At 34.6% G+C, this 22,158-nt stretch overlaps 6 protein-coding genes and 1 long non-coding RNA gene across 20 annotated transcripts; 4 read left to right on the top strand and 3 right to left on the bottom strand.

Annotated features, from left to right (window-relative positions):
* The first annotated feature begins 852 nt into the window (after positions 1-852).
* LOC117602343 (NCK-interacting protein with SH3 domain) lies at positions 853-5,365 on the top strand. Its single transcript, XM_034320231.2, has 9 exons — positions 853-1,343; positions 1,428-1,612; positions 1,672-2,502; positions 2,572-2,774; positions 2,844-2,947; positions 3,043-3,261; positions 3,323-3,495; positions 3,565-3,662; positions 3,725-5,365. The coding sequence occupies exons 1-9, from the start codon at positions 1,319-1,321 to the stop codon at positions 3,813-3,815; spliced, it is 1,929 nt and encodes a 642-aa protein (XP_034176122.1). The 5' UTR covers positions 853-1,318; the 3' UTR covers positions 3,816-5,365.
* TpnCI (troponin C type I) lies at positions 3,781-10,029 on the bottom strand. 2 transcript variants are annotated; one of them, XM_034320247.2, is made up of 6 exons: positions 9,820-10,029; positions 8,724-8,754; positions 7,081-7,224; positions 6,849-6,968; positions 6,047-6,178; positions 3,781-5,365 (listed from the first exon to the last, which is right to left on the bottom strand). In XM_034320247.2, the coding sequence occupies exons 1-6, from the start codon at positions 9,841-9,843 to the stop codon at positions 5,337-5,339; spliced, it is 480 nt and encodes a 159-aa protein (XP_034176138.1). In that variant the 5' UTR covers positions 9,844-10,029; the 3' UTR covers positions 3,781-5,336. The 2 variants fall into 2 exon arrangements, with proteins under 2 accessions (XP_034176138.1, XP_034176139.1); XM_034320248.2 differs by having other exon boundaries at positions 9,841-10,028.
* LOC117602355 (uncharacterized) lies at positions 6,849-9,807 on the top strand. The gene is made up of 3 exons (XR_013063336.1): positions 6,849-6,989; positions 7,046-7,512; positions 7,838-9,807. It is a non-coding gene; the product is annotated as an uncharacterized LOC117602355 (long non-coding RNA).
* On the bottom strand, positions 9,883-13,613 carry LOC117602351 (translocon-associated protein subunit gamma). 10 transcript variants are annotated; one of them, XM_076691837.1, is made up of 8 exons: positions 13,348-13,613; positions 13,046-13,173; positions 12,884-12,975; positions 11,820-12,813; positions 11,550-11,756; positions 11,443-11,482; positions 10,916-11,333; positions 9,883-10,746 (listed from the first exon to the last, which is right to left on the bottom strand). In XM_076691837.1, exons 1-4 carry the CDS (start codon positions 13,475-13,477, stop codon positions 12,615-12,617), a joined length of 549 nt encoding a protein of 182 aa, XP_076547952.1. In that variant the 5' UTR covers positions 13,478-13,613; the 3' UTR covers positions 9,883-10,746; positions 10,916-11,333; positions 11,443-11,482; positions 11,550-11,756; positions 11,820-12,614. The 10 variants fall into 10 exon arrangements, with proteins under 10 accessions (XP_076547952.1, XP_076547951.1, XP_076547953.1 ...); XM_076691836.1 differs by having other exon boundaries at positions 11,410-11,482; XM_076691838.1 differs by having other exon boundaries at positions 10,916-11,756; positions 11,820-12,040; positions 12,172-12,813.
* A 221-nt stretch (positions 13,614-13,834) lies between these two features.
* Positions 13,835-16,871, top strand: LOC117602342 (protein claret segregational). 4 transcript variants are annotated; one of them, XM_034320227.2, is made up of 4 exons: positions 13,835-14,070; positions 14,154-14,221; positions 14,307-15,874; positions 15,940-16,871. In XM_034320227.2, the coding sequence occupies exons 3-4, from the start codon at positions 14,307-14,309 to the stop codon at positions 16,358-16,360; spliced, it is 1,989 nt and encodes a 662-aa protein (XP_034176118.2). In that variant the 5' UTR covers positions 13,835-14,070; positions 14,154-14,221; the 3' UTR covers positions 16,361-16,871. The 4 variants fall into 4 exon arrangements, with proteins under 4 accessions (XP_034176118.2, XP_076547945.1, XP_034176120.2 ...); XM_076691830.1 differs by lacking the exon at positions 14,154-14,221 and having other exon boundaries at positions 15,940-16,870; XM_034320229.2 differs by lacking the exon at positions 14,154-14,221 and having other exon boundaries at positions 13,839-13,998.
* Positions 16,872-17,038: 167 nt separating this feature from the next.
* On the bottom strand, positions 17,039-21,925 carry Coa8 (Cytochrome c oxidase assembly factor 8). The gene is made up of 3 exons (XM_034320249.2): positions 21,571-21,925; positions 21,299-21,496; positions 17,039-21,231 (listed from the first exon to the last, which is right to left on the bottom strand). Exons 1-3 carry the CDS (start codon positions 21,634-21,636, stop codon positions 21,031-21,033), a joined length of 465 nt encoding a protein of 154 aa, XP_034176140.1. The 5' UTR covers positions 21,637-21,925; the 3' UTR covers positions 17,039-21,030.
* LOC117601961 (uncharacterized) lies at positions 18,408-20,837 on the top strand. Its single transcript, XM_034319335.2, has 8 exons — positions 18,408-18,548; positions 18,616-18,805; positions 18,867-19,270; positions 19,336-19,560; positions 19,670-19,770; positions 19,861-20,074; positions 20,136-20,363; positions 20,421-20,837. Exons 1-8 carry the CDS (start codon positions 18,435-18,437, stop codon positions 20,835-20,837), a joined length of 1,893 nt encoding a protein of 630 aa, XP_034175226.2. The 5' UTR covers positions 18,408-18,434.
* Positions 21,926-22,158: the final 233 nt, after the last annotated feature.

Here is a 22,158-nt window from a genome sequence, read left to right on the forward strand (position 1 = left end):
CACTTGATCTTTCGAGCGCAACAATGTTGCGAAACGCGAGGCCGCGATCGCGCGCTCGCAACAATGTTACAAATCGCAAGACGCGACCGCGAAATCGCAACATTGTTGCGAACGCGTAATCGCGGCCTCACGTTTTGCAACATTGTTGGGTACGCGGCGAGCACGTGCCTCACAGAATTTTCGCGAATTGTGAGGCACTTGATCTTTCGAGCGCAACAATGTTGCGAAACGTGAGGCCGCGATTGCGCGTTCGCAGCAATGTTACAAATCGCAAAACGCGGTCGCGATATCGCAACATTGTTGGGTACGCGGCGAGCACTTGCCTCACAGAATTTTCGCGAGTTGTGAGGCACTTGATCTTTCGAGCGCAACAATGTTGCGAAACGTGAGGCCGCGATCGCGCGTTTGCAGCAATGTTGCATCCTCACGAAATGTTAAAATTCTGCAAAGCACTGGTTCTCTGGCTACTTACCTTTCTTTATTTACTTACCTCTGCTCGAATTAGTGTCTGTAAATTTTTTTTTTTTTTTTTTTTAACGTGGGGAAATCTTGCATAAGACCCCCCACGGTCCCCTGGGGGAGGGCGGCGGGGGAGTGTCAGATTCCTACTGACTAAAACCCCACGGCGACCGACACTGGCGCTATGGCCTTCGCCTTGGGCTCTGGGACCTTATCTGTATTATTCCGGAGCCCTCCACCCTTGGCACATTGGTGCCCATCTGGGGTGCCTAGCACGTGACCGACACCGGGGGTCGCACCCGGTGCCGGCTTTTACTTGGGCCGCGTCCAAAGGCGCCTGGAGCCCCCACTCCAGACGCCATGTACCCTGATGACTTCACCGATTTTGGCGGTGAAGCCTTCATATCTAGTGTTGAAAGAAGGGCTGAATCAACCTCTCCTTGCTGCTACTGTTGTTGCTATAATATAGCAAGGCTGAGTTCGAGACACTGATTGACAATGAGTAATGGGGTGTAGTGTTTTTGATATCGAAGCAATCTGCTATTACCATCAAAGTGCATTAGACTGTTGTAGTGCGAAGTATTTCTTATTTTTATATTAGGAAAGAACAGATGGCGTTCGTTCTCAAGGCACAAATTCAAAACCCCTTGAAAACAAAGGCATATCTAGTCTTGTTGGATCTGTAGTCACTGCTGTCTACATAATTGACCAACAAAAAAAGGCATCGTAAAAAAATAATGTCGAGCACGAATGAAAGTGAAATTAGTGAGCGGTGGTAGATAGTTCTTCATTCGTTTTCTTCTCACCTGGGCGTTGTCTCCTGGAGAACGAATATCACTTTCAATTTCAATTCGCTATCATGGGTGACAGTTCCATGAGGTTAGGTGAGTCGGTAATCGATCTGTTTGCAGCTGTTCAATTCCGCAAACATGTTCTTTTTGCTAACATCTGTTATGTTATATATTCAGAGAACTATGAAGTGCTTAAAGCTCTCTATGACTTCAAAGCCACGTTTGCAAAAACCCTTAGCTTTCAGGAGGGTGATTATTTCATTCTGTATCAAACTAATACCAAGCAGAGGAATTGGTGGCAAGTTGTCAATAGGGATGGCCAAATTGGATACATTCCCTCCAATTATGTCACCACTGTGAAGGTAAATTAAGTAACATTCAATAAATAATCATGGATTTTATGGGATCAAATGATTTATAGGTTTCATCTCAAGTATTGATTGAATTTTTGGAAGACTGCATTGCAAATGTGAAGACAGAAACTAAGAAACAAAGTGGATTACACTTGGATAAGCAAGATCTTCTTCTGAGATTAATTGAAAAGAAAAGACGAGCAGAGTTACATAAGAAACCTAAGAAGCATGCTCCGATGCCTCCAGATTTTGGAAATGTTACACCTAGTAGAGAAGTGTCTTCATCACCTGTTTGTAATATACAAGAAGCAGATGTGAACCCTGCTCAGAGCAACACATCTTACATGACAGCACAGACTACATTGCACACTAATGTAGAGAAGGAAGAAACACCAGTTGTTCCACAATGTCAGCATAGTTCTATAAGCGAACAGAGAAAACAATCTCTTCCGCATCAGTCTTCATCTGACACACAAAAAATTCAGAAAAGTCCTTCTCAGGGTAGCATCAGACAGACCCCTACCAGTTCCCCTGCAAAAAAGAAGGCTTCGTTATGTGATATTAATTCTCATACAGCTTATCAGTTACTTGACCAAGTACGTAGAAATACTCAGTTAAGCTATGAAATGTCTAAAGTAGCAGTCACAGTGGTTGTTTCTGGACTGCAACAATTGTTGCCACCAAACGTGAGCCATTACTTTGACGCGCTATTGCACCAATTGGAAACACCGTTTACAGTGTCTCAAATGAGTATAGAGGAAACATACGATGCTAACAGATTGAAAATAATTTTTACAGAGCTTACTTCTTGTAAAGAAGATTCTCAACAAAGAAACTGGATGCTTTATGAAGATGAATCTATTATTGTTGATTATATAAAGGAGCTTACTTCTATATTGGTATACATTATATTAGACAAACGAATTGTTTAATATTTAAGTAACTTACATGATTTATTAACATTGTAGACCAATGCAGATGCAAACGTATCTAGGTATGTTCTGCAACAGGATCAGTATAACGGGGTTAATATATTAATACAGTATTATCAAATGGAGCCAAGGTGGACTATCAGGCAATTACTCTTACAGTCATTCGGAGTGATGTGTAGCCTGGATTCTGTGATTTTGACTATAATGTTAAACAGTATATTGCCTATGGAACTAGCAAGGTAATATTAAGTAAATTCTATCGTTAGATTGTACAAATATGTAACAGTTTAAAATATGTCTTTCAATAGAGACATGAGGAGTAATCCTAGAAACGTGACGAAATTAAATTATTCCTCGTTATTACTTACTATGATTTTCTCAATGGGTGAACCTATGCCAGTTACGCATTTGGGTGAGTAAAGTAGGTAAATGCATTGTTTGTTGCATTAGCCTGCAACGCCTTTTTCGCCTGCTACATATAAATATTTATTGTCAATTCTGTTACAGAGCAACTGGGTCCGGATTTTATAGCATTTGTTCTGGATTTGATAGAGAATCCACCAGACATGGATTTGGAAGATCAAATCCCAGACCTGTTCGTGAATTTAATATTGTCTTACAATTTACAATTCACAAACTCGGAGAACATAGTGCTGAATGCATTGAAGGAGAGAACAGTTGCAAAGAATTTCACTGAAAAAATCTTGCTACTGTTTAACAGGGAAGGTAGGATATTTGAAAAAGCGATGCATAAAATTAAGTTCCTAGTAAACGTGGTTTGTTACAGAGGATCCTGTACGAATATTCGATCATCAACCACCACCACCGCATTCTGTTCTAAAGCTATTTATTGACTTGTTCAGCAATGATGTTACTGCAGGTCTCTTCTATACCAATGACGTGAAAGTTCTAATTGATATTATACTGCGTCAGTTGTATGACATGTTCCCCGGCGATAAGGTATTGAAACATAATAAAAATTTGTATTGTCCGTCACGTATGATTATAGGATAATCGTTAATTTTACAGCGCAGACAATATTTAGAATTATGCCGGAGAGTACTTCGTACTTCTAGTTACAATGAACACAGATATCGTTCAGAAGATTTGTTGAAATGCTTTACAAGGTTTGTATTAATTATAAAATATAATATTTTGTATTGTTACGATAAAATGAAATTAATCGCAGGATATTCTGCGAGGAGACTGGGGAAAGTCAGGAAGATCAACAGTCGGTACGCGAGATTAGCAATGAATTTCCGCATTTATTTAAGATCTGACATTTACTTTCGTCCTCCGACGATAAAGAATTGGAGGATGACGACTTGCAGACTCTTGTGTAAGAAGACTTTACGCAATGACGAGAAGTGGCGAGGTATCAGGTTACCGATCAAAAAAATCTTCTTTATTTTTCTATCCTCTATTTTGCATATATATTTTGCTCAGCTAACGTAATTACCAAGAACGCACACGCGATTCGCAGAATTTTAAGCGCATCAGATTCTATTTTTCCCATTTTAATCTTTCGAGCAAACGATACTACTTATTCTAGATAAAAAAAACATAATGCAAAAAGAACAAAAACAATAAATAGATCAGTATTTGAAAATTATTGTACATATAAAGGAGAAACTTTTATTCTCGTTCTAAGCATGAGGACCATCGGAGTATATAGAATCATTCCAAGTACCCTAACTTAGATAAATGAATTAGTGTAATGAAATAAAGTAGTCTGACTGCACGGATAAACATTCTGATATTATATTAATGACTAATTGGAGCACGTAGCAAGATTTAATCTCTATAAAAAGTTCTTTATGAAAATTCTTCGTTCGGAGAAAAAATGAAGAATTTAGTTTTAATCAAATCAATTAATGGTCTCTCTGTAAACTATTATAATAGTCTAGTCCACGTTTGTGCGTGTCCGAATAGTGTTCTAAGTCATACGTTATTTCTTAATTTATATTAAATTTTTTCTTGTGAATGATATATAATTAGTATACGATTTTGAAAGAAATTAACTATTCGTTTTGCAAGTTGTTGCGATCAAGGTGCAGAATGTTTAAAATTGTCGTGACGAAGTTTCAAAGTTTATTAGTGCCACTAATATTATAGTTATCAAACTTTCTAGTCTATTGCTAGCAACTCTATTTTTTTAAGAATATTACACTGCGTTACGTTTTCGACTATTAACGTGTCAATTACAGAGAAATCTCAAATTATTGTGATTATAAATCAAATGTTAAAAAAAAAAAAAATAAAAAGTCTAGCAGAACAGACATACTTGCATTGTTATTTGTTCTGATTAAAAAACGAACGATTAAAGGTACCTTTTAACATAAAGATATAAATGCAACGATATTTTCGGTGGTGTTTTATTAATAACAAATAAATACTGTCCATGAAAAACTTAGCAGGCGTGTTGCAAATATGTTTATCGAACCTGTGACTCGTTATTTTTATAATTAATACGATTATAGTAATTACGACTTGTATACAAGATTACAATTAATTTGTGACACTCTTTTAAAAAAGAGAAAGAGATATAAATCTGCTGCGAGGCGAGGCCGAAGCCATTTCGAAGCTGTTCAAAGATCCGACGAGCTTGCCCCTGAACAATTCACAGAGACGCGTCATCGTGTTAACTGACGAACCTCCTACGCTTTTTATACACCCAACCTGGTGCATTGCTTTTTTTTTTAATTTTTCTTTAGAAACACGCGGATAAAATTAGTTGAAAGTAACGTGACCGTCGCACATATTGTCTTTGAATCGAGCAAAACACTGGCACGTACGGGCGTTTATTCTCCGGTCATCATCTCCATGAATTCTGAAACAGAATTAATTGAACATTAATTACTACTCTGGACCTTAGACTCTTTCTAGGTTCCATATGTACACTGGGATCTTCCTAGATTTACCAAGGACCCTCTAAAGATCAAAAGTAAATTGTAGAAGGTTTATCCTTCTACTTAAACCACCAGAAGCCCATGTTGCATCGAAGTGTCCGCTTTGGACCTAGGAAGAGTTTGTCATAGAACATCTAAGGAGAGCCTAAGTAGCAACTCGTTGAACAGAGGCATCAGGGAAGTATTAACAAGTAGTCGGTCAGTTTACTCTTGGAGTCTTCCAAGATAAACAGGGGAGAATAATTATATCATGCGTCCGACTTATTATTTACAAGTCCTCCTATTTTGCTGTGATTGGCAACGATACACGAGGTAGTAAATTATCATTGATAAAACATGAAGCAATTTGCAGGTTGTTCGATGTCCAGGCGGACGAGGAAGAGGAGGAGATATGCCAAGATTTGTGTATCGAAGTTGGAACGAGATGCGGGTGAAGTTGGTTGCGTAACCCGAAGTCGTTAGAAAGTGGAAACTTCGACCATTTGCACAATTTAATCATGCCGATGTTTGGACCCGGATAAATATTTTTCTATACTGGAAACGTTATCAATCTTTTGGCAGAAAGAATTGCCAACAGGTGTTATGATCAAGATTTTCATTACCATCAAAGTCAACGGTGCCAGATCCATCGGAGTCGATCTCCTCAATCATGATATCCAATTCCTCGTCGGTCAGTTGATCATCCAGTTCTCTCAAGATTTCACGCAAGCATGTAGTTGGTATGTAGCCATTTCCTATGGAGCAAGTGCGTTTAAATAAAATTCCTAATTATCTCTTTTGTGAATATAATAATTATTTGAATATTTTTTTAGGTGATGAGTATCCCCATCATACCCATGGGAAAGCCATGCGAGAGTTACATATACACAAAGATATATGTAATCTCAACTAATGGACTCTAAATTCTACGCTATAGAACGTACTACAAGCTTATTATACCGTGTCAGTTTTGAAAGGGTCACGTAACATGATTAATCGATGCCCATTGGGCGAGGGAGGAAAATGATCGTCGCGAGGAAAGGCACGACCAAAAGTCTTTTGCTCGATCATAATTCATGGAGGCATCGGTGACGAAATGGCTGGCCGATTTTTGGCCGTCAGCCCAGCCATGCTCTTTGTGGCGCGAGAATTCCTTCGGTTCGCTCGGCTTTCATTCCCATGCGAAACGAGCTGCTTTTACGCGGCTGATTCGCGGAACCAGCTATTCTCGGCCAGCCGATACATATATATTTTCTTTACTCTTGTTTCGTCTTAATTTTTTCTCTCCAGTTTCAGCTGGAGCTGGTGCACCACAATAGCTTAACTACTGTTTATTAACGTCATCGGTGTGCAACAATCCATGTTCAATGTTGCTGAAGTAAGGATAGAATATAGGAGAAGATTTGTAGAAATTAAATTTTATACCTTCTTTGTCGTAGAGCCTGAAAGCTTCTCGAAGTTCCTTCTCCAATGCTTCCGCATCCTCTTCGACGATGAATTTAGCAGCCAATGTGACGAACTCTTCGAATTCGAGGCGTCCTGATTCTAGAAATTGATAACAATTTGGTAAGCTTAAATTATATTCATTGAGAGAAATGGTAATATGTAGTTGCTCGTTTCAGGCGCGGCTGACTAATGCCTGACCTGTTCTACTTACTGTCCGCGTCGACTTCCTCGATCAGCTCATCCAGGATCTTCTTGTTGAACGGTTGACCCATTAATCTTAGGATGTCGGCCACCATGTCGGTGGGAATACTGCCACTTTTCTCCCTGTCGAAGCTGTCGAACGCTTTGCGAAGGACTAAAACAAGATCCAAATATTTATCGTTCAACTAACGTATCACATTCGGTACGGTAATTATTCGATTAAACGAAATTAGTCACATCGGTAAGAAAAGAAAGACGCGTCTTTCGCGTTTAAAGACCGTCCGCGATGCGATACAAATTTAGAATCCGATGTTAATGCCCTTCCGCACCCTCGCGATTCTGGCTCGAAGCTTATTTGGCTCGGCGCAACATCGTTCACACTGGTTGGAACGTTTATTTATCGTTGTCGACCGACCGACGATTCTCGCGATGAAACTTTACGGTAATTTATTGGATAATTTGTTTAGTATCTTTGGAAAAAGCTAACAAAAGGTTTCTCTTTTATTCTTTCATTCGTTGTTTCGCAACATTCATATGTAATTATTTGTACTAGTTTCATGAATTTTCCTTGTCATCGAACCAAATGCAACGTTTCAAAAATACTCTACTGTTATTAATATCATTATTGTGGTTTCGGCAATATGTCCTTACGCACATTAACAACAATAATAATAATAATAATAATATTGATTGAATAACGCGTATCCACGTCGTCCACTATAGTAACGCCAATGTATTATCTTGAAGCTTTCTTTTCTCTTTTACAGACGCGATAAGACAAGTGTCTTCGTTTCGAAACGATGGGTCGAACGTTGTGCGAAAAATTTAATGTGGGATGTTACGAGCTTCTATTTTTCGATCGTCGTCGTATCGTTTCCCGCTGGAGAATCCTTCCTCTATTTTTACCGATCCGATTCCCGGTGATCGAATCGTCACGCGATACCTCCTCATCATACGGCTAAGACGGTTCTGTAGCTATACATAGGCAGCTGGCTGCCCTCGATCGAATGGAAGCACAAATAAACTCCGAGAGAGCGTGGCTTCTATGGGCGCAGATAACTTATCTGCCCTGTTTCTTTTTCCCCGCTACGTTTTAATTTCTTCACACAAACCCCTACCATGATGGAACACCCAGCAAAATTCTTTTCATTTAGAGGTATAGGTACTGGTATTATAAACATTGTTAATACATCCGTGTCGACATTTAAAAATACATGTAAAAGAAATTTTGGTTACAGAAGATTAAACGAGATTCTGGCGATTCGACACCGCTGACGAAAGGGTTAGGAAGCCGAAAGGGAAACGACGAAACTGAGAGCTGGACTAAATTTAGTTGCGTCCAGTAAACACGATACGATTTCAACGTCGACGATTTGAAAGACCGGAAAGCCAAGAATGGCAAGGAGAGGAGCTCGTACTACTACATCCTGTTAAAACAGTCGTCTCTGTTCGTTACATCTTGGAGAACTTTAATTTTATTTTATGCCTAACAAAAAGAAGAATTATAGTACAAAAACATAGCGACTATCCGAGTGTTAACATTGAATTTTCATACGTTTACATATGTCGATTTGTTAATTATATGAAATGTATTGATCAGATATTGTTAGTTAACATCCATGAATCGGTGTTCAGTTACTGACGATTACGTACCAGCAATTTGTTCAGGGGGAAGTTCGTCGGCCTGTAAACACAAAACAATATTGACATCGTCGAGACATTTAATTAACAAATGAACATCGACTTTAAATAATCCGAGAATCTTAAAAAAAAAAAAAAAAAACATTCCGTTCAACGAGCAGTTACGAATTATGAATTAATTTGAAAGAGAATCTAATTGTAAGGAACTTGTTCGCTAATAAACGTGCATTGTTAACCAGTAACTGCGTGCATATTTCCTTATTTTGTATCTTTGTTATTGAATTAAGTGCAGAAACTTGCAGGTGAGATCGAATTTCAACGAGCTGTCCCGAGTTTAGCGTCCCTTGGAACTGAATAAACCCAGAAAAAGTAGAAAAAGTCCGCGATTAGTCAGACATTCAAGCCTCTCATCTTATCGACTCAGATGTTTTCTGTTTTCAAATATCTTTCTATCTTTTCAATCGAATCATTTACATAACATCGAACATTACAGTGTATTTTGTTAATTAATGGTAAGAAAAGAGGCTTGATCAAGTTCGCCATCTAAGAAACAATCACGTTTCCAGGACCTCGCATTCTCTGGAACAATACACATGTTAAACTATAACCGCTATTGTTGTTATTGAGAGAAGAAAAAATTATAAAAGAAAGTCACAGGCGAGAAATAATAAGTGAAGAGAAAAGAGAACAGTGGATACAAGCATTCCACTACAGGGAGAGATGCTTATCTCCGTTTAACACGTTGTCTGACACAGTGAATCACTGTTACACATTTGTATTATTAATTACACTATTAATCCTTCCGCTGGAAACGGCGAAAATTATTTATTTCAATAAACGCAAGTTATTTATAATAGTCTTAAACAAACTACCCTATCAAATGATCCCCCATGGTAGTCAACGCGTTAATACATCAATTCATCTCTGTCTTGCACCAAAGAAGTGGTAGCAATAGACAAGAACAAATAAAAGAGTGAAACGACAGAGAAAGTTACGGCGAGGCACAATAACGAACGAAAAGAATAGAGAGAAAGAAAAAAATACAATAAATAAACAGTCTATTTTACAAGGTAGGAAAACGTGTGTGTTTACCAGGGCGACGACTTACGATATCATCAATAGAACATACCATGGTGGCGCGCTTCTCGTTTCTCTACTTTCTTATTATTAATTTTTTTTTTCTTTAATTTAATTAACGTTTACTTAGATAGCACTAGCTAATATGGATGTGTATACTCTGTACAAGGATAACCACGGAGATGAGATCGGTAATCGAAAACGTGGTATGGTGAAGCTTAGCCGTTCGTCGAGCACTGTCACGAGTAACGGCTATCGTCGTGGTAATATTCGAATACGAGGATATAGCGGTTGCGTGGTAGATTCGTACCGCACCCCGCAACCTCCAGCCCCACGTAAGCTCCTCCTTCACTACGGGCCTGAAAGCTTTTGGAAAGGCGCTTGCGCTATTTCTGGGATGCAGACGCAGCCGCGAGGCTCGAAATCAGGGACGTCTTTTCGGATCCGCTTCCAGTTCGGCTCCCCCCGTTGCCTCATTTTACCAGATTTCTGCTACTATTTTGCTATTTTGCTACTGCTACTATTCCTTGTTGATTACTGGCCCTCCAGTTTCACGCTGAAAATGATTATGATAGTCAAGCACTTTTCATGCATTGAATTTTTTTTAATATAAAATAAGAATTCTGCTGTTTTTAAGAAGTCACAGAGGACTTTGGTGAAGGACCTGTGCTACTTTTGAAAAGACAGGATGCATATAATCTGAGAAGCTTTAAGTCTGATGAGAATGGTCTCCTTTAATTTTAGACATCCACTGAAACATCCCACTTGAATCCGTTCATTGAGACGACTGTGTGTACGTCTTTTTGGGAATGAACGACATCGCTGCATTGGTACGAAAATAGAAAATGACAATTCTACGGTCTACAACGTAAACTCTACGTAAACGACAGTAAAACTTCGAGTCAGATCAACAGAGAACTTATTGCTTGGAGCCGAAACAAGAACCTTCAAGCTGGCGCTAACAAAAGAAACAATACTTAGAACAAGTTTGAGTCATAACGTTAAACAATATTATTAACAATTGGGGTATTCAATTTTTTTTACCACTTAAATATTTTATGATTAACAATCATTAATAAGGGTAGGTCGCATGGTTCAATTTCAACTACTGAAATAAATGCGGTTACCTCTGGAAATTTCGTAGCTGGCTCGATCATCGAGTGAAATTATTGTAACATTAGTCGACTCGTTTTTTCAATGTCCAAGCTGTAGACATTTTCCTCGCTGTCAGTCAAAAAGAGAAATTGAAAATGTTTTATGGAACAGGTTTCTACGTCCGGGAATTCAACGGCGTAGACAGAGTGTTTCAAAATCATCAAGACTAACAAAGAAATGTGGGTAGTTTGGTGGATAGTTGCCAACAAAACAACTTTTCCGGCTTGAATAGTACTCTGAGAAAACAATAAACAAAGGATACTATATCGTGTATCACTGTGTCTATATTTTTCTTTCATTGAATTCCTATTTCCTCTTCTTGATAACTTCATATTTTCAAAGCACAATACCCAGATGAATAATAAAATATAAAAAAGTATCATCTTCTTGCTGAAATTTAGAAATACTTATAGTAATTATTGATGGAACGTTGCCGAATAATAAAGTGAAAATCCGCAATAATCACTTAAACCTATGTCTGGAGAAGGTAGATAAACACCTTTGGAGAAGATCCAAAATTCCCACGGTTAAGTACCATGCTGTATAATAAACGTTGTTTACTACTATTTATTAGCGATTTAAGTAACCATTAAGTGTTTAATCTACCTATGATCGACGGAGGAATCGAAAGGTCGTTTTAGACTCTAATTTTCAATCTTTCCTGCGTAATAATCGAACCTCGATTTATCTGAGGAAATTGTCAGACATACGGGAATATCACGCGGTAACATAAATCAAACCAAGAAACTAATACATCTCTGCCAAATCCACAAGTAAATTTGTGCCAATGCGAATTCCTTATATAATGAAAATCTGGAAAACATATAGGATTATTTAATGGTGTTGAGATAAAATTAATTTTGTAATTCTTCTTACCATTTAGTGTAATTAAAGCCTCTTCTGTTTTTAAAATGATAAAATATAAATAGAGTGTCATAATGAGAAATTGCTAAATGTATCAAGGTGTGAATGATGTAAGTGATAATACTTCAGTATCATGTAAGTGAATGTTTGCATTTTCACTTCTGTACAGGAATAGAATATACAATTTGGCGAGGGATTTTCCTTCAGTAAGCTATACACTGGCACAGCTCCAACTTAAACAAGCAAATAAAGCATTAGAATGGTCTGCATTAGACTTCATATAATGGATTACAATCTATGATCTATTATAAATCTGCGGTAGAACTGGTCTAATTAATTCGTATAAAAATATTCGGCTACTTACAAACGATGATAAACTATAACCTGGATGATCACGATGGTCATAAATTGTGATTGTTATTCGTTCGTCAAGGAATTGAATTTTCTAATCAGAGTACGCTCGATAATAAACACATAGCTCATTGACTTGTTTCATCGTATTTTCTGGGCAACTTGACAAAAATACTGAGTGAACGAGTGGTGCGAAATTGATGAGAATTATTTGTCACGTGTTTGAGTATAAAATATGAGTCTAATGAGTTCAATTCAAGATGAATGAAGTTTTAAACGTTTTATAACAATGATTTCAATTTTTCAGGTATAAAAAATGATATACATAATTGAAATTAGTATAAATAGAAACGATTTTATTACATATATACTCATTCACTCATCAAAACAACTGCAGTCTCACAGAATTGTCTGGTGAAATAAATGATTAAGTTCATGCATCCCACACCTTATACATTATTGAGATCCAGTCGATAGTAGTGCTAACAATGCACTTGTTGCACCAACGGAAAGTATGTAATTCACAGCTGGAGTAAATGTCTTTAAAATGTAGAATGAAGATACAATAACAAGAGCTAAGAATAAGGCATTGTTGTAGAAGATTGAAAATGTTGTTGCTTCATAATCAGCTACTTCATTTTTCTTCCACAAGATTCTGGAAATTTGTATTAAACTTTTAATATAAATACATCACAGAAATATTAAAATCAGACATTCTAAATTACCTTTCATCTTTCTCTTTCTTGCTCATTTTCTTATCTTCTGCTAACTTTCTATTCATCTCCTTAGTCACTGCATCTTCCCTTTTCACTGCAATCTGTTAATAAATGGCACTTGTTATAATCAAAAACATAAACGTGTTATAAAACTTATGTGATTTATAATACCTTATGTTTAAGAACAAACTTGGTATTTTTATAAGCAAGAGCTAAAGCATATGTGCTTGCTAATGTAACTAGAACGAAGGAAATTAGATTAGCATATATGTCGATCAGATGAATTCTCCAGAAAAGCCCTGAAACAGAAAGATACAGGTTATCTATGAAAAAAATATATTTTTCTCACAATTATCTATTTGTTCTTTAAAGGATGATTTAAACATATATTAAAATTTATCAAAGAATGCATAAACGTTAATGTAAGATCGATATAAGATATGTACATTAATTTTTCCAAATTTTCTACTCACAGATGGGGATCGCTGAAACGATGAAAGCATTGCCATAAAACAAAGCCGAAGATTTAGTGGAAACATTCCGTGAGAAATCTTGAAGAAGAAGTTCTTCTTCTTTAGTGAATGCTTTCGATTTTCCTGACATTTTCTTGTCTTTTCTTCAGGTACTTTTAACTTACTTTAAAACAACTTATTGTCACACTACTTACGCGCGAATCGAAATACTTATTGCCGGCACAATGCGCATGCGCAGAGATGGCCAGTGTGGAAGTCCGTGTGACAACGTGTCCGTCGAAACGTCATTTTGGCAAAGAAACCTTTTTCGCCATCTATAGCGTACTTTCTCAAACTTTTCGTACAGTTCAGTCGGTATTACAGTAATCTACTTTATTCTATAAACTGAGAATGATGATTGGTTGAATTTTTCGTATGCTTTGGATGGTTGGTTGTTACAAATGCTGCTCTCTGATTGGTTCAATCAGAGACAATATCAAGTTCAAATAAATGTAGCGGATGTTATTTAACCGCCGTTCAGCCGTTAAGGAGTAATAGACAGTGTTTTCCTTGTTTTGTACGTAAATCGTGATTATCCTGATATTTTAACAGAAATATAGTAGGAAACATGCGTTCGCGTGTTAAGTAAACTTATTTGTATGAAAATATTAGGTAATTCAAGAATAAACGGATAATTTGTAGACGTGTGACTACAGATTTGCTTGTATCTTTTTAGGCAACAAGGTTTGTTTTATTAAAGTGTTGTCGTTATTGTTCGTATACATATCTCTTCTAACGAACATTGTATTTTAATCTTTGTAAATTAGGATTTAAGAGAGCATGAATAGTAGAAGAGAAATAGATTGATTTGATAAAAAATATTTTTCAAATCTGGGTAATGCATGTGTTTAGTTGAATTTTTCAAGCATGTAATTTATTGTAATTATTCTTACATTAATGTAAATAATTATTATTGATAGATGGAATCACGTTTACCAAAACCAAAGATTGGAGTAACATCAATACTTAGTACAACGAATGTGAAAATGGAAAATCAAAAAATAACAAAGGACCAAAGCCGAGAGCCTCATACTAGTTCTGCTAGTATTTCTGAGAATTTGAAAAAAGCCAAAAGTACGCTGAATATGAACCTTAAATGTACAAATGAAAATAAGCTGCCACCAAGGGGAAACCTTACCAGATCAAAAACTTTGTCGTCTATTACTACTAGGGCTACAAAAAGGCCAGCTACTGCTCCTACTACACAAATAGAGGCTAAAAAACCATTTACTAAGCCTTCTGTTAAGTCTACAGTAAATACACGATCTGGCATTATATTAACAAATAAAGTTACTAACAGAATCATTCAAGATGCTTCAACTAAAAAGATTCAAAATAATACTGTAGTTAAGCCTTCTAAATGGGATTTAAAGGGTAGATTGGCTCATACAAATGATGCTTTGTCCAATATGCGACAGAAATACAATGAAACTACATTAAAGTACAATGAACTTCAAGAACAAGTAAACAGTTTGAAAGCAAATGAGAATGTATATAAATCAAAAGCAGAGGAGTATGAAAATTTAAATAAAGCATTAGATAACGAGCTTAAACAATTGAAAATGGAAATGGACAAAGTACAAGAAGAAAGAGAAAGTTTATTTAAACGTTTAATGGAATCAGAAAAGTCCTTCAAAAACGTTTCAAACAAGCTACGAGAATGTCAAGAAACGTATGAATCTCAAAAAGTGTTGCTAGTGAAACACGAATCTGTAATACAAGATCTAGAATCAAATTTGGGAACTCAGGTAAAGATCAATGAAGAATTGACTACAGTTAAAAACGAGTTACAATCGTTAGTTCATACAATGGACAAGGATCGTAGAATTCTACATAACGCGATACAAGAACTAAAAGGAAATATTAGAGTATTTTGTAGAGTACGACCTAGAACTCCAAACGAACTTGAAAAACCATTGTGTGCAATGAACTTCATAGATGAATGCACTATTGAAGTAGGAAAATCAGATGGTTCTGATGCAGTTAGCTGTAGCGGAAAATTAAGAGGAATTAGACAAGAATTTTCGTTTGATAAAGTTTTTCCACCAACGGCTAAGCAGGAGCATATATTTGAAGAATTATCTATGTTGGTTCAGTCTGCCTTAGAAGGATACAATGTTTGTGTCTTTGCATATGGCCAGACTGGTTCTGGTAAAACGTATACCATGGAGGGTTTACCTGGCTCTGAAACGGAAGGCATGATACCTAGAACGGTACGGCATATATTTCAAGAAATGAAACAATTTGAATTACTTGGATGGGAGTATGAAATAGAAGCTAGCTTCCTTGAAATTTATAACGAGCATATTGTCGATCTGCTTGATTATCAACAAAAAATACACGAAATCCGAATGGCCGACAGTAAAGGGCACGATTTGTACGTTAGCAACCTTAAGATAGAAAAAATACATAATCCTGACGAACTGCACGAATGTCTTCTAATTGCACAACGTAACAGAGCGGTTGCGGCTACTCAGTCGAACGAAAGGTAAATTAATAATTTACAAATAGCGGTAATAAATACATAAATGATGACGTAATGTGATTTTCTAGATCATCAAGATCACATTCAGTAGCAAGAATAAGGCTTATTGGAATACACCGATTAAGAGGAGAGATTTCTGTAGGAAACTTAAATTTAGTTGACTTAGCAGGCTCCGAAAGATTAAAAGGCGAGGAAACGGTACGACTGGCGGAAACGAAAAACATTAACAAATCGCTGGCGAACTTAGGTAATGTTATTCTTGCTCTTTTGAAGAAGCAGGAACATATTCCTTACAGAAACTCAAAACTTACTCATTTATTGATGCCATCTTTGGGTGGCAATTCAAAGACTTTGATGTTATTAAATATATCGCCTTTAGAAGAGTGTTATAATGAAACACTGAATTCATTAAGATTTGCTAGTAACGTGAATAGTTGTAAAACAGGTAATGTGAAACGAGCGCGAACTGTTTTACAAAACACTATGTAAAACTTCAAATAGTCATTCTCGTCACAATCGTATTTTCGTAGCCTTCCTTGAGACTATTTTACATGTTTAATTTGCAACGACTGATTACAATTTTATGAAAGATACTATTATAAAATTTTATACTTCCTTAAAATGGTACAAAGTAGGTGTAAATAATAATATATAAAATATTTTCTTAATGTCGAAATTGAATACATATTGTTGTTCCTTCAAGTTAAATAAGAGTTAAGAACGTCCCTTTTAGTTATCAAACATTTGTTTTAAATTTAATACAATTAGACTGATGACTGAATCGGTGTTCCGATTCCCGCTAGGGTGATTCTTATAGTGTTCCCTAGAGGGGATCAGAACATCAAAAAAAAAGTTATTTGTTAGACAGTGTAATCTAGAAGCTTTTATCTATTTTATGCGTACAGTTTTTCATGAAAATTATTTTCATGGAACAATTCTACCTTTGTAAGCATTCATTGTAACATGTATTGAAATAAACAATAATTAATCTAACAACATTCATCAATTTCTAGTTGAAATGTATGTATGTATGTATGTATGTATGTATGTATGTATGTATGTAAGAAATTATTATATTGTGTTAAGATACATAAGATTACATTAAAATCAGGTTTCGAATTTCATACCGTATTCAAATAATAAAAGTTTTAAATAATAATGTCCAAATAAAACAGAATATTTTATTTAAAATGATCACTTATAAATTGATTTTATACAAACAATATAACTTGTAGACACCTCTAACATAAATGGATGAAAAAATTGAGATCTCGTTAAATTTTCCAGAAATTTTTTAAATTCTGGTGATGAACTAATGACACCCTTTTGTACACATTTTTTTAATGGAAGATAATTGATTTTTTCATTTGATGATTTTACATCACATTCTATATATTTTGAGTTCTGAACTGTTAAATACCTTGTTAAGGAGCTATAAGTACTCTTCAATTGTTGATTATTAAAATATTGGTACAATTCATAATTGTTAAAGAGCAACAATGTATAACCATTAAAAACAATTTTGTTTTGTACAATAGTTATATTTATGTTCAGTATATTGTTATTTTTTTCCTCTACCCAAACATAATCATCTTTTGTTTGATCATAGGATAACATATTCTGCTCCACATCAATTTTAGAATTTAGAGAAAGTTCACATTGCAACACAAGGTGATCATTACCATTTGTTTCATCATTAAAAATATTATTTTCTTTATGTTCTCTCACAAAAGAATTCAAATATGAGATAATTGAAGAAGAGTTACATTTTCTGTGAAAATTTAAATTGAAATATGATTATTTTTAAGCTTTTGCACAAGAAAATTCTTACTTACATATTATTCCATACTTCTATCTTTTTCCTTATACGTTCTTGCATGAATATAGAAAGTACCACAAAGCATATGAATGCAAAAATATGAATATGTTTAAGCATGGCCCTTAAGATTAGTGTTGTGTTGTTCAAAGTATAATCTGATGCCATAATGTATAACATATCTTCCATAGTTTCTGTGTTTGTTGAAATGTTACATGCAATTCCAAGATTTAAATTTTGCTGATAAAATAATACAGCTAAAAGAAAATTGTTTCTTACTTAATATATTGTATGAAAGTACGTATCAGATTTACCTTCTTGTGCCAAAATATCAGAGTGATACAAATTACTTGTACACAGAGCTATCCATAATCCAAATCCCCAGAGGAATAAAATATTCCAAGATATATAATGTGATCTTCGTCGTTTAAATATCGTTAGATAATGACGAGTCATTGCACAAGAAATATTATTTAAAAATATCTACTTTTTGCATCAATAAACGAATGTTTCCAAACATTATTCTGTATTATGTATAAAATAAATTTTGTGGAAGTAAATTCATAGTAAATTAAAAGGTTACACAAATTTAAAAAAAAGAAGGTAATCTGTGCAGAATTTCATACATATATATGTAAGCGTATATATTCAGTACATCACTTATTGGATGTCAATATTTTAGAATCCACCACAAGATATAAATTTATATTATGCCTAATATTTTAAGAGTGTTAAGTAAAATTTGTAATGTGCAATATTTCAACACGTTTAGATAACTTAAATCAACAACTTATGATTATTTCTAAATTACAAAACATGGAAGAAGAATGTAACATATGCTCTATTCCATCATGTAAAAAGGTACACATAACATGTTGTATGTTCATTTAAGAAAATAATATATTAAAAAATTATACACTTTGTGCAGTGCAGTATACATAACTTTGGTAAACTGTACCATTGTGCCCATCACATTTTATCTTTTAAAGAACAATGCAATAAATTTAATGATAAGTGCATTTCATATAATGACAGTAAAAGGAAGATACCATGCAATTCAAGATCATGTAAAACACGTAGAAAATTACTTCTCTGTAGAGATATTAAATTAGCTGAAGGTATACTGACACTATTTTGTGTAACAAATATTATCTTATTAATACATCATTTTTTTAACAGTTCAAACAGATTTAAAAGATGATATACAAGTATCCAAAGGTTCAACTGTTAATACTAAAAATAATACAATTAGTCAGGACCATGTACAAGTGCCAGAGAAATCACATAAATCTAATCAAATAAGTTTAAACTCACAATCGTTTAAAACATCTGTTACCGATAAAGTAGTTGATACATATGAAGAGAAAAATGAACAAACCATTCCTACCAAAGATAATTCGCATACTGAAGCAAGTACAAATAATTCAAATGGAAGTATTATGCAACTTGAGGCACCAAGTAAAGAAACAGCTCAAACTGAAGTGGATAGAAATTTTATCGAAGAAAATAATGGATTAAAGGAATTCTATTACAATCCTGAAGATATTTACAGAGACATAAATTCTTTTGAAAGAATTCAAAAGGTTTTACTAAACAGAAATTCCTGTTTGTAGACTCTATTGAAACTCATATAATTTGTAATTCATAGGAGCTCTTAGATGAAAGAAGACGTACCGTACAATTAGAGAAAAAATTAAAATCTTTGACCTGTAACTTGAAATGCTTGAAAGAAGAACAAAGGGCAGCTTGTTTAAGAAATGCAGTAGAAACAACAGACCAAGAAATTGAAGTTGCAGTCAAAGAATCAAAAGCTGAGACAGATTTAGTTAGAAATACAGAAGAACAGTTACTGAATGAAATCTCGAGATTACAAGTATGTACAGCACTGAGCATAGTAGCCCTCCTCGGGAAGTCTACTGTGCTCGATGCTGCACACAAGATAAAAATTATGTTCATTAATATGAGAATAAATGCCACTTCAGCAACAGATAATTGAAGTTGCGCATGCAAATACCGCCTTGTCCCAAGAACGTGATCATTTAAAGAACAAGTTACAATCTTACTCAGAGGAAGAAACTAGACGGTAATTTCGTTTAGTCTTTCAATAAATATATATATATATATATATACCCTTATTTCTTTGAAGTATAATTGAAGGATCACTTCATATAAGGTGTGAAGAGGTTGAGAGGGAAGTAAATCGAATGAAACAAGCAGCAAAAGAGAAAGAAGATGCTGTGAATACAGAAAGAACAGAATTCATGGACATGATTATGGAACTTACAAATGTAATTAAGATACAGAAGAGAAGGATATGTGAAGTAACAGGTATATGTAATAATCAACAACATACATTGCAAGAGAGGGATAAAGAACTACTTGAAAAGGTAAGCAATAAATGAAAGGAACTTAATTACAGCCTCGTATTTCTTCATAATTTATCCACAGAACAGTGCGCTGTTAGAAGTAAAACAGATGTTGGAATCAAGTAATTGCGTTTGTAAAGAATTGGAAGAAAAAATAGAGGATCTGAAGTACGGTTTGTGCGAAGAGAGAAAAGCTTGTGATTGCCTTAAACAAGAACTAGAAACTCTTACAGAAAATCATTCTTCTGAATTAAGAATAAAAGAAAAGATCGTTGAAGAACAAAACAAAACCATATCAAAACAAAAAAAGGTATTGTATGTAGTAAGCCTGAATTGAACCATCTAATTAATGAGTTTTTATTATTAGTTATTGCATGACAGTGAAGAAATGGCACAGCAAGTTGCTTGTGAATTTGATCAACTCAAAGATGAATTGCATAAAGAAAAACAGAGAAACAAATCGTTGCAATTAACGCTGGATAAAACCGATACCGAATTAAATAATGCGTATCTATCACAATGTGAACAATGTAGAAAATTTATAGACGAAATAGATTACTTGAAGAAAGAAAAACAGAGGGCATTAACAGTTGCAAAACTTGCATATCAAAAATTACATCAGTCTATTAAACAATATCAGACAAAACTTGTTTATGAAAGGCAGCAGTATAGATACATGGTATCTATTGTTAACAAAAAAGAACAAGAAATAGGATGTTTAAAAAATCAAATATGTCAATATAATGGAAGATCTCTTAAAAATGTTAATGGTTATATTACGTAATCTGTACATCATAAAATTAAGTTATAATGTTTATTCCTAATGTGTGTTATAAAGTGTGTTCATAAATTTCAAAGTTGATGAATCTACATCAACAAATATGCATTTACATTGTAAATACATACAATTTACCAATAATATTTTCTTTGCGAATAATGTAATTAAACCATATATTTATTGAACACTTCTATATATATTACTTAAATTTTAATTTAGTAAGTCGTACCCTTATTTCAAGAAATAATAATTTAAGGTTCCTTTTATACCATGCAATATTATAGTTTAAATGAGTTTGCCAATTTTTGTCTAAAAATTCTTTATAAAATACTGACATGTCATCTGCAGTAATTGACTCTTTTCCTTGTGCCTTCAGGTCTTTTTGAAATTGTTTCCTTTCCTACAATACATTCAACTTTGTAATGTTTAAACCATTTTTGATAACAGTAATATATAAATTATAATACCTGTATAAAACTCGTATTATGCTTTTTCCAGAAATGTTCATTCCAAAGCTGCGTATCTTCTCTGGCTTCCCTGTATTTCTTCTCTAAGTTACTTTCATTTTTAGATCTTGCAAATATTATGGGTCTTAAATTCGAAACTGGGTCAGGCGGTCCAATTAGGTCAGCTTGCGTAGGAGCTTTTAGGTTAGAAGATACTTTCTGATTATAATGAAAATTATAAATGTACATGGAACAGACAATAATTACATTAATATAATAAATAAAGTGCTTACTGTGCTAAACAACCTCACTGCTTTATTACAATGTTTTACTTGTATGTAATTACATATTCCAGCCATTTCTTATACGTATAACACATGTTTAACAAAGAGGTTATGTAGTTACGTATGGCACATATTTAAATATATATATATATATATACCGCAGTTCACCAGAGTCCATAACTACGAAAAGACCAATTTTCGTTCTTCGCGCATCTCTAGTACGCATCTTCGCCCTGATTGGCGATACTCCCAAACGAAGTGGAAAGCGATTAGCAGAGAGCTCGCTGCGTTCCCCCACCATCTTCCAACCTGCGCATCGCAGTTATGGACTCTGGTGAACTGCGGTATAAGTGTATCGTCGTATACTCATTCTTCCTTTCAATTTACTTCACATAATAATCAAAGAATACAAATGTAATTCTTATTCAACGAACAACCTTTTATTCATACAACATAAGCTCTTTTATAAATATAATCTAATAAATCTAATAATTGCATTATATTGTTTACTATATAAATAAAATTCATTTACCTCTGCAATATTATTTCGTAACATTTATATTAAAACACTGGTATTATATTTGCAAAAAAAATCGT

Source organism: Osmia lignaria, chromosome 13 (assembly GCF_051020975.1).
Source record: "Osmia lignaria lignaria isolate PbOS001 chromosome 13, iyOsmLign1, whole genome shotgun sequence".
Taxonomy (NCBI): domain Eukaryota; kingdom Metazoa; phylum Arthropoda; class Insecta; order Hymenoptera; family Megachilidae; genus Osmia; species Osmia lignaria.

Excerpts from the sequence above, each read along its gene's own strand:
- LOC117601961 (XM_034319335.2), top strand. The coding sequence starts at position 18,435 with ATGTGCAATATTTCAACACGTTTAGATAACTTAAATCAACAACTTATG. Across the intron at positions 19,271-19,335 it reads CTTTTGAAAGAATTCAAAAG|GAGCTCTTAGATGAAAGAAG; the intron begins GTTTTACTAAAC and ends TGTAATTCATAG. Across the intron at positions 20,075-20,135 it reads ATAAAGAACTACTTGAAAAG|AACAGTGCGCTGTTAGAAGT; the intron begins GTAAGCAATAAA and ends ATTTATCCACAG.
- LOC117602342 (XM_034320227.2), top strand. The coding sequence starts at position 14,307 with ATGGAATCACGTTTACCAAAACCAAAGATTGGAGTAACATCAATACTT. Across the intron at positions 15,875-15,939 it reads GCTACTCAGTCGAACGAAAG|ATCATCAAGATCACATTCAG; the intron begins GTAAATTAATAA and ends GTGATTTTCTAG.
- LOC117602343 (XM_034320231.2), top strand. The coding sequence starts at position 1,319 with ATGGGTGACAGTTCCATGAGGTTAG. Across the intron at positions 1,344-1,427 it reads TGACAGTTCCATGAGGTTAG|AGAACTATGAAGTGCTTAAA; the intron begins GTGAGTCGGTAA and ends TTATATATTCAG. Across the intron at positions 2,948-3,042 it reads TATGCCAGTTACGCATTTGG|AGCAACTGGGTCCGGATTTT; the intron begins GTGAGTAAAGTA and ends ATTCTGTTACAG.
- TpnCI (XM_034320247.2), bottom strand. The coding sequence starts at position 9,843 with ATGGTATGTTCTATTGATGATATC. Across the intron at positions 7,225-8,723 it reads TCCCCCTGAACAAATTGCTG|TCCTTCGCAAAGCGTTCGAC; the intron begins GTACGTAATCGT and ends ATCTTGTTTTAG. Across the intron at positions 6,179-6,848 it reads CAGGCTCTACGACAAAGAAG|GAAATGGCTACATACCAACT; the intron begins GTATAAAATTTA and ends CTTGCTCCATAG.
- LOC117602351 (XM_076691838.1), bottom strand. The coding sequence starts at position 13,477 with ATGTCAGGAAAATCGAAAGCATTCACTAAAGAAGAAGAACTTCTTCTT. Across the intron at positions 13,174-13,347 it reads CGTTTCAGCGATCCCCATCT|GGCTTTTCTGGAGAATTCAT; the intron begins GTGAGTAGAAAA and ends TTTCTGTTTCAG. Across the intron at positions 12,976-13,045 it reads AGTTTGTTCTTAAACATAAG|ATTGCAGTGAAAAGGGAAGA; the intron begins GTATTATAAATC and ends ATTTATTAACAG.
- Coa8 (XM_034320249.2), bottom strand. The coding sequence starts at position 21,636 with ATGGCTGGAATATGTAATTACATACAAGTAAAACATTGTAATAAAGCA. Across the intron at positions 21,497-21,570 it reads CAGTGAGGTTGTTTAGCACA|AAAGTATCTTCTAACCTAAA; the intron begins GTAAGCACTTTA and ends CATTATAATCAG. Across the intron at positions 21,232-21,298 it reads ATAATACGAGTTTTATACAG|GAAAGGAAACAATTTCAAAA; the intron begins GTATTATAATTT and ends AATGTATTGTAG.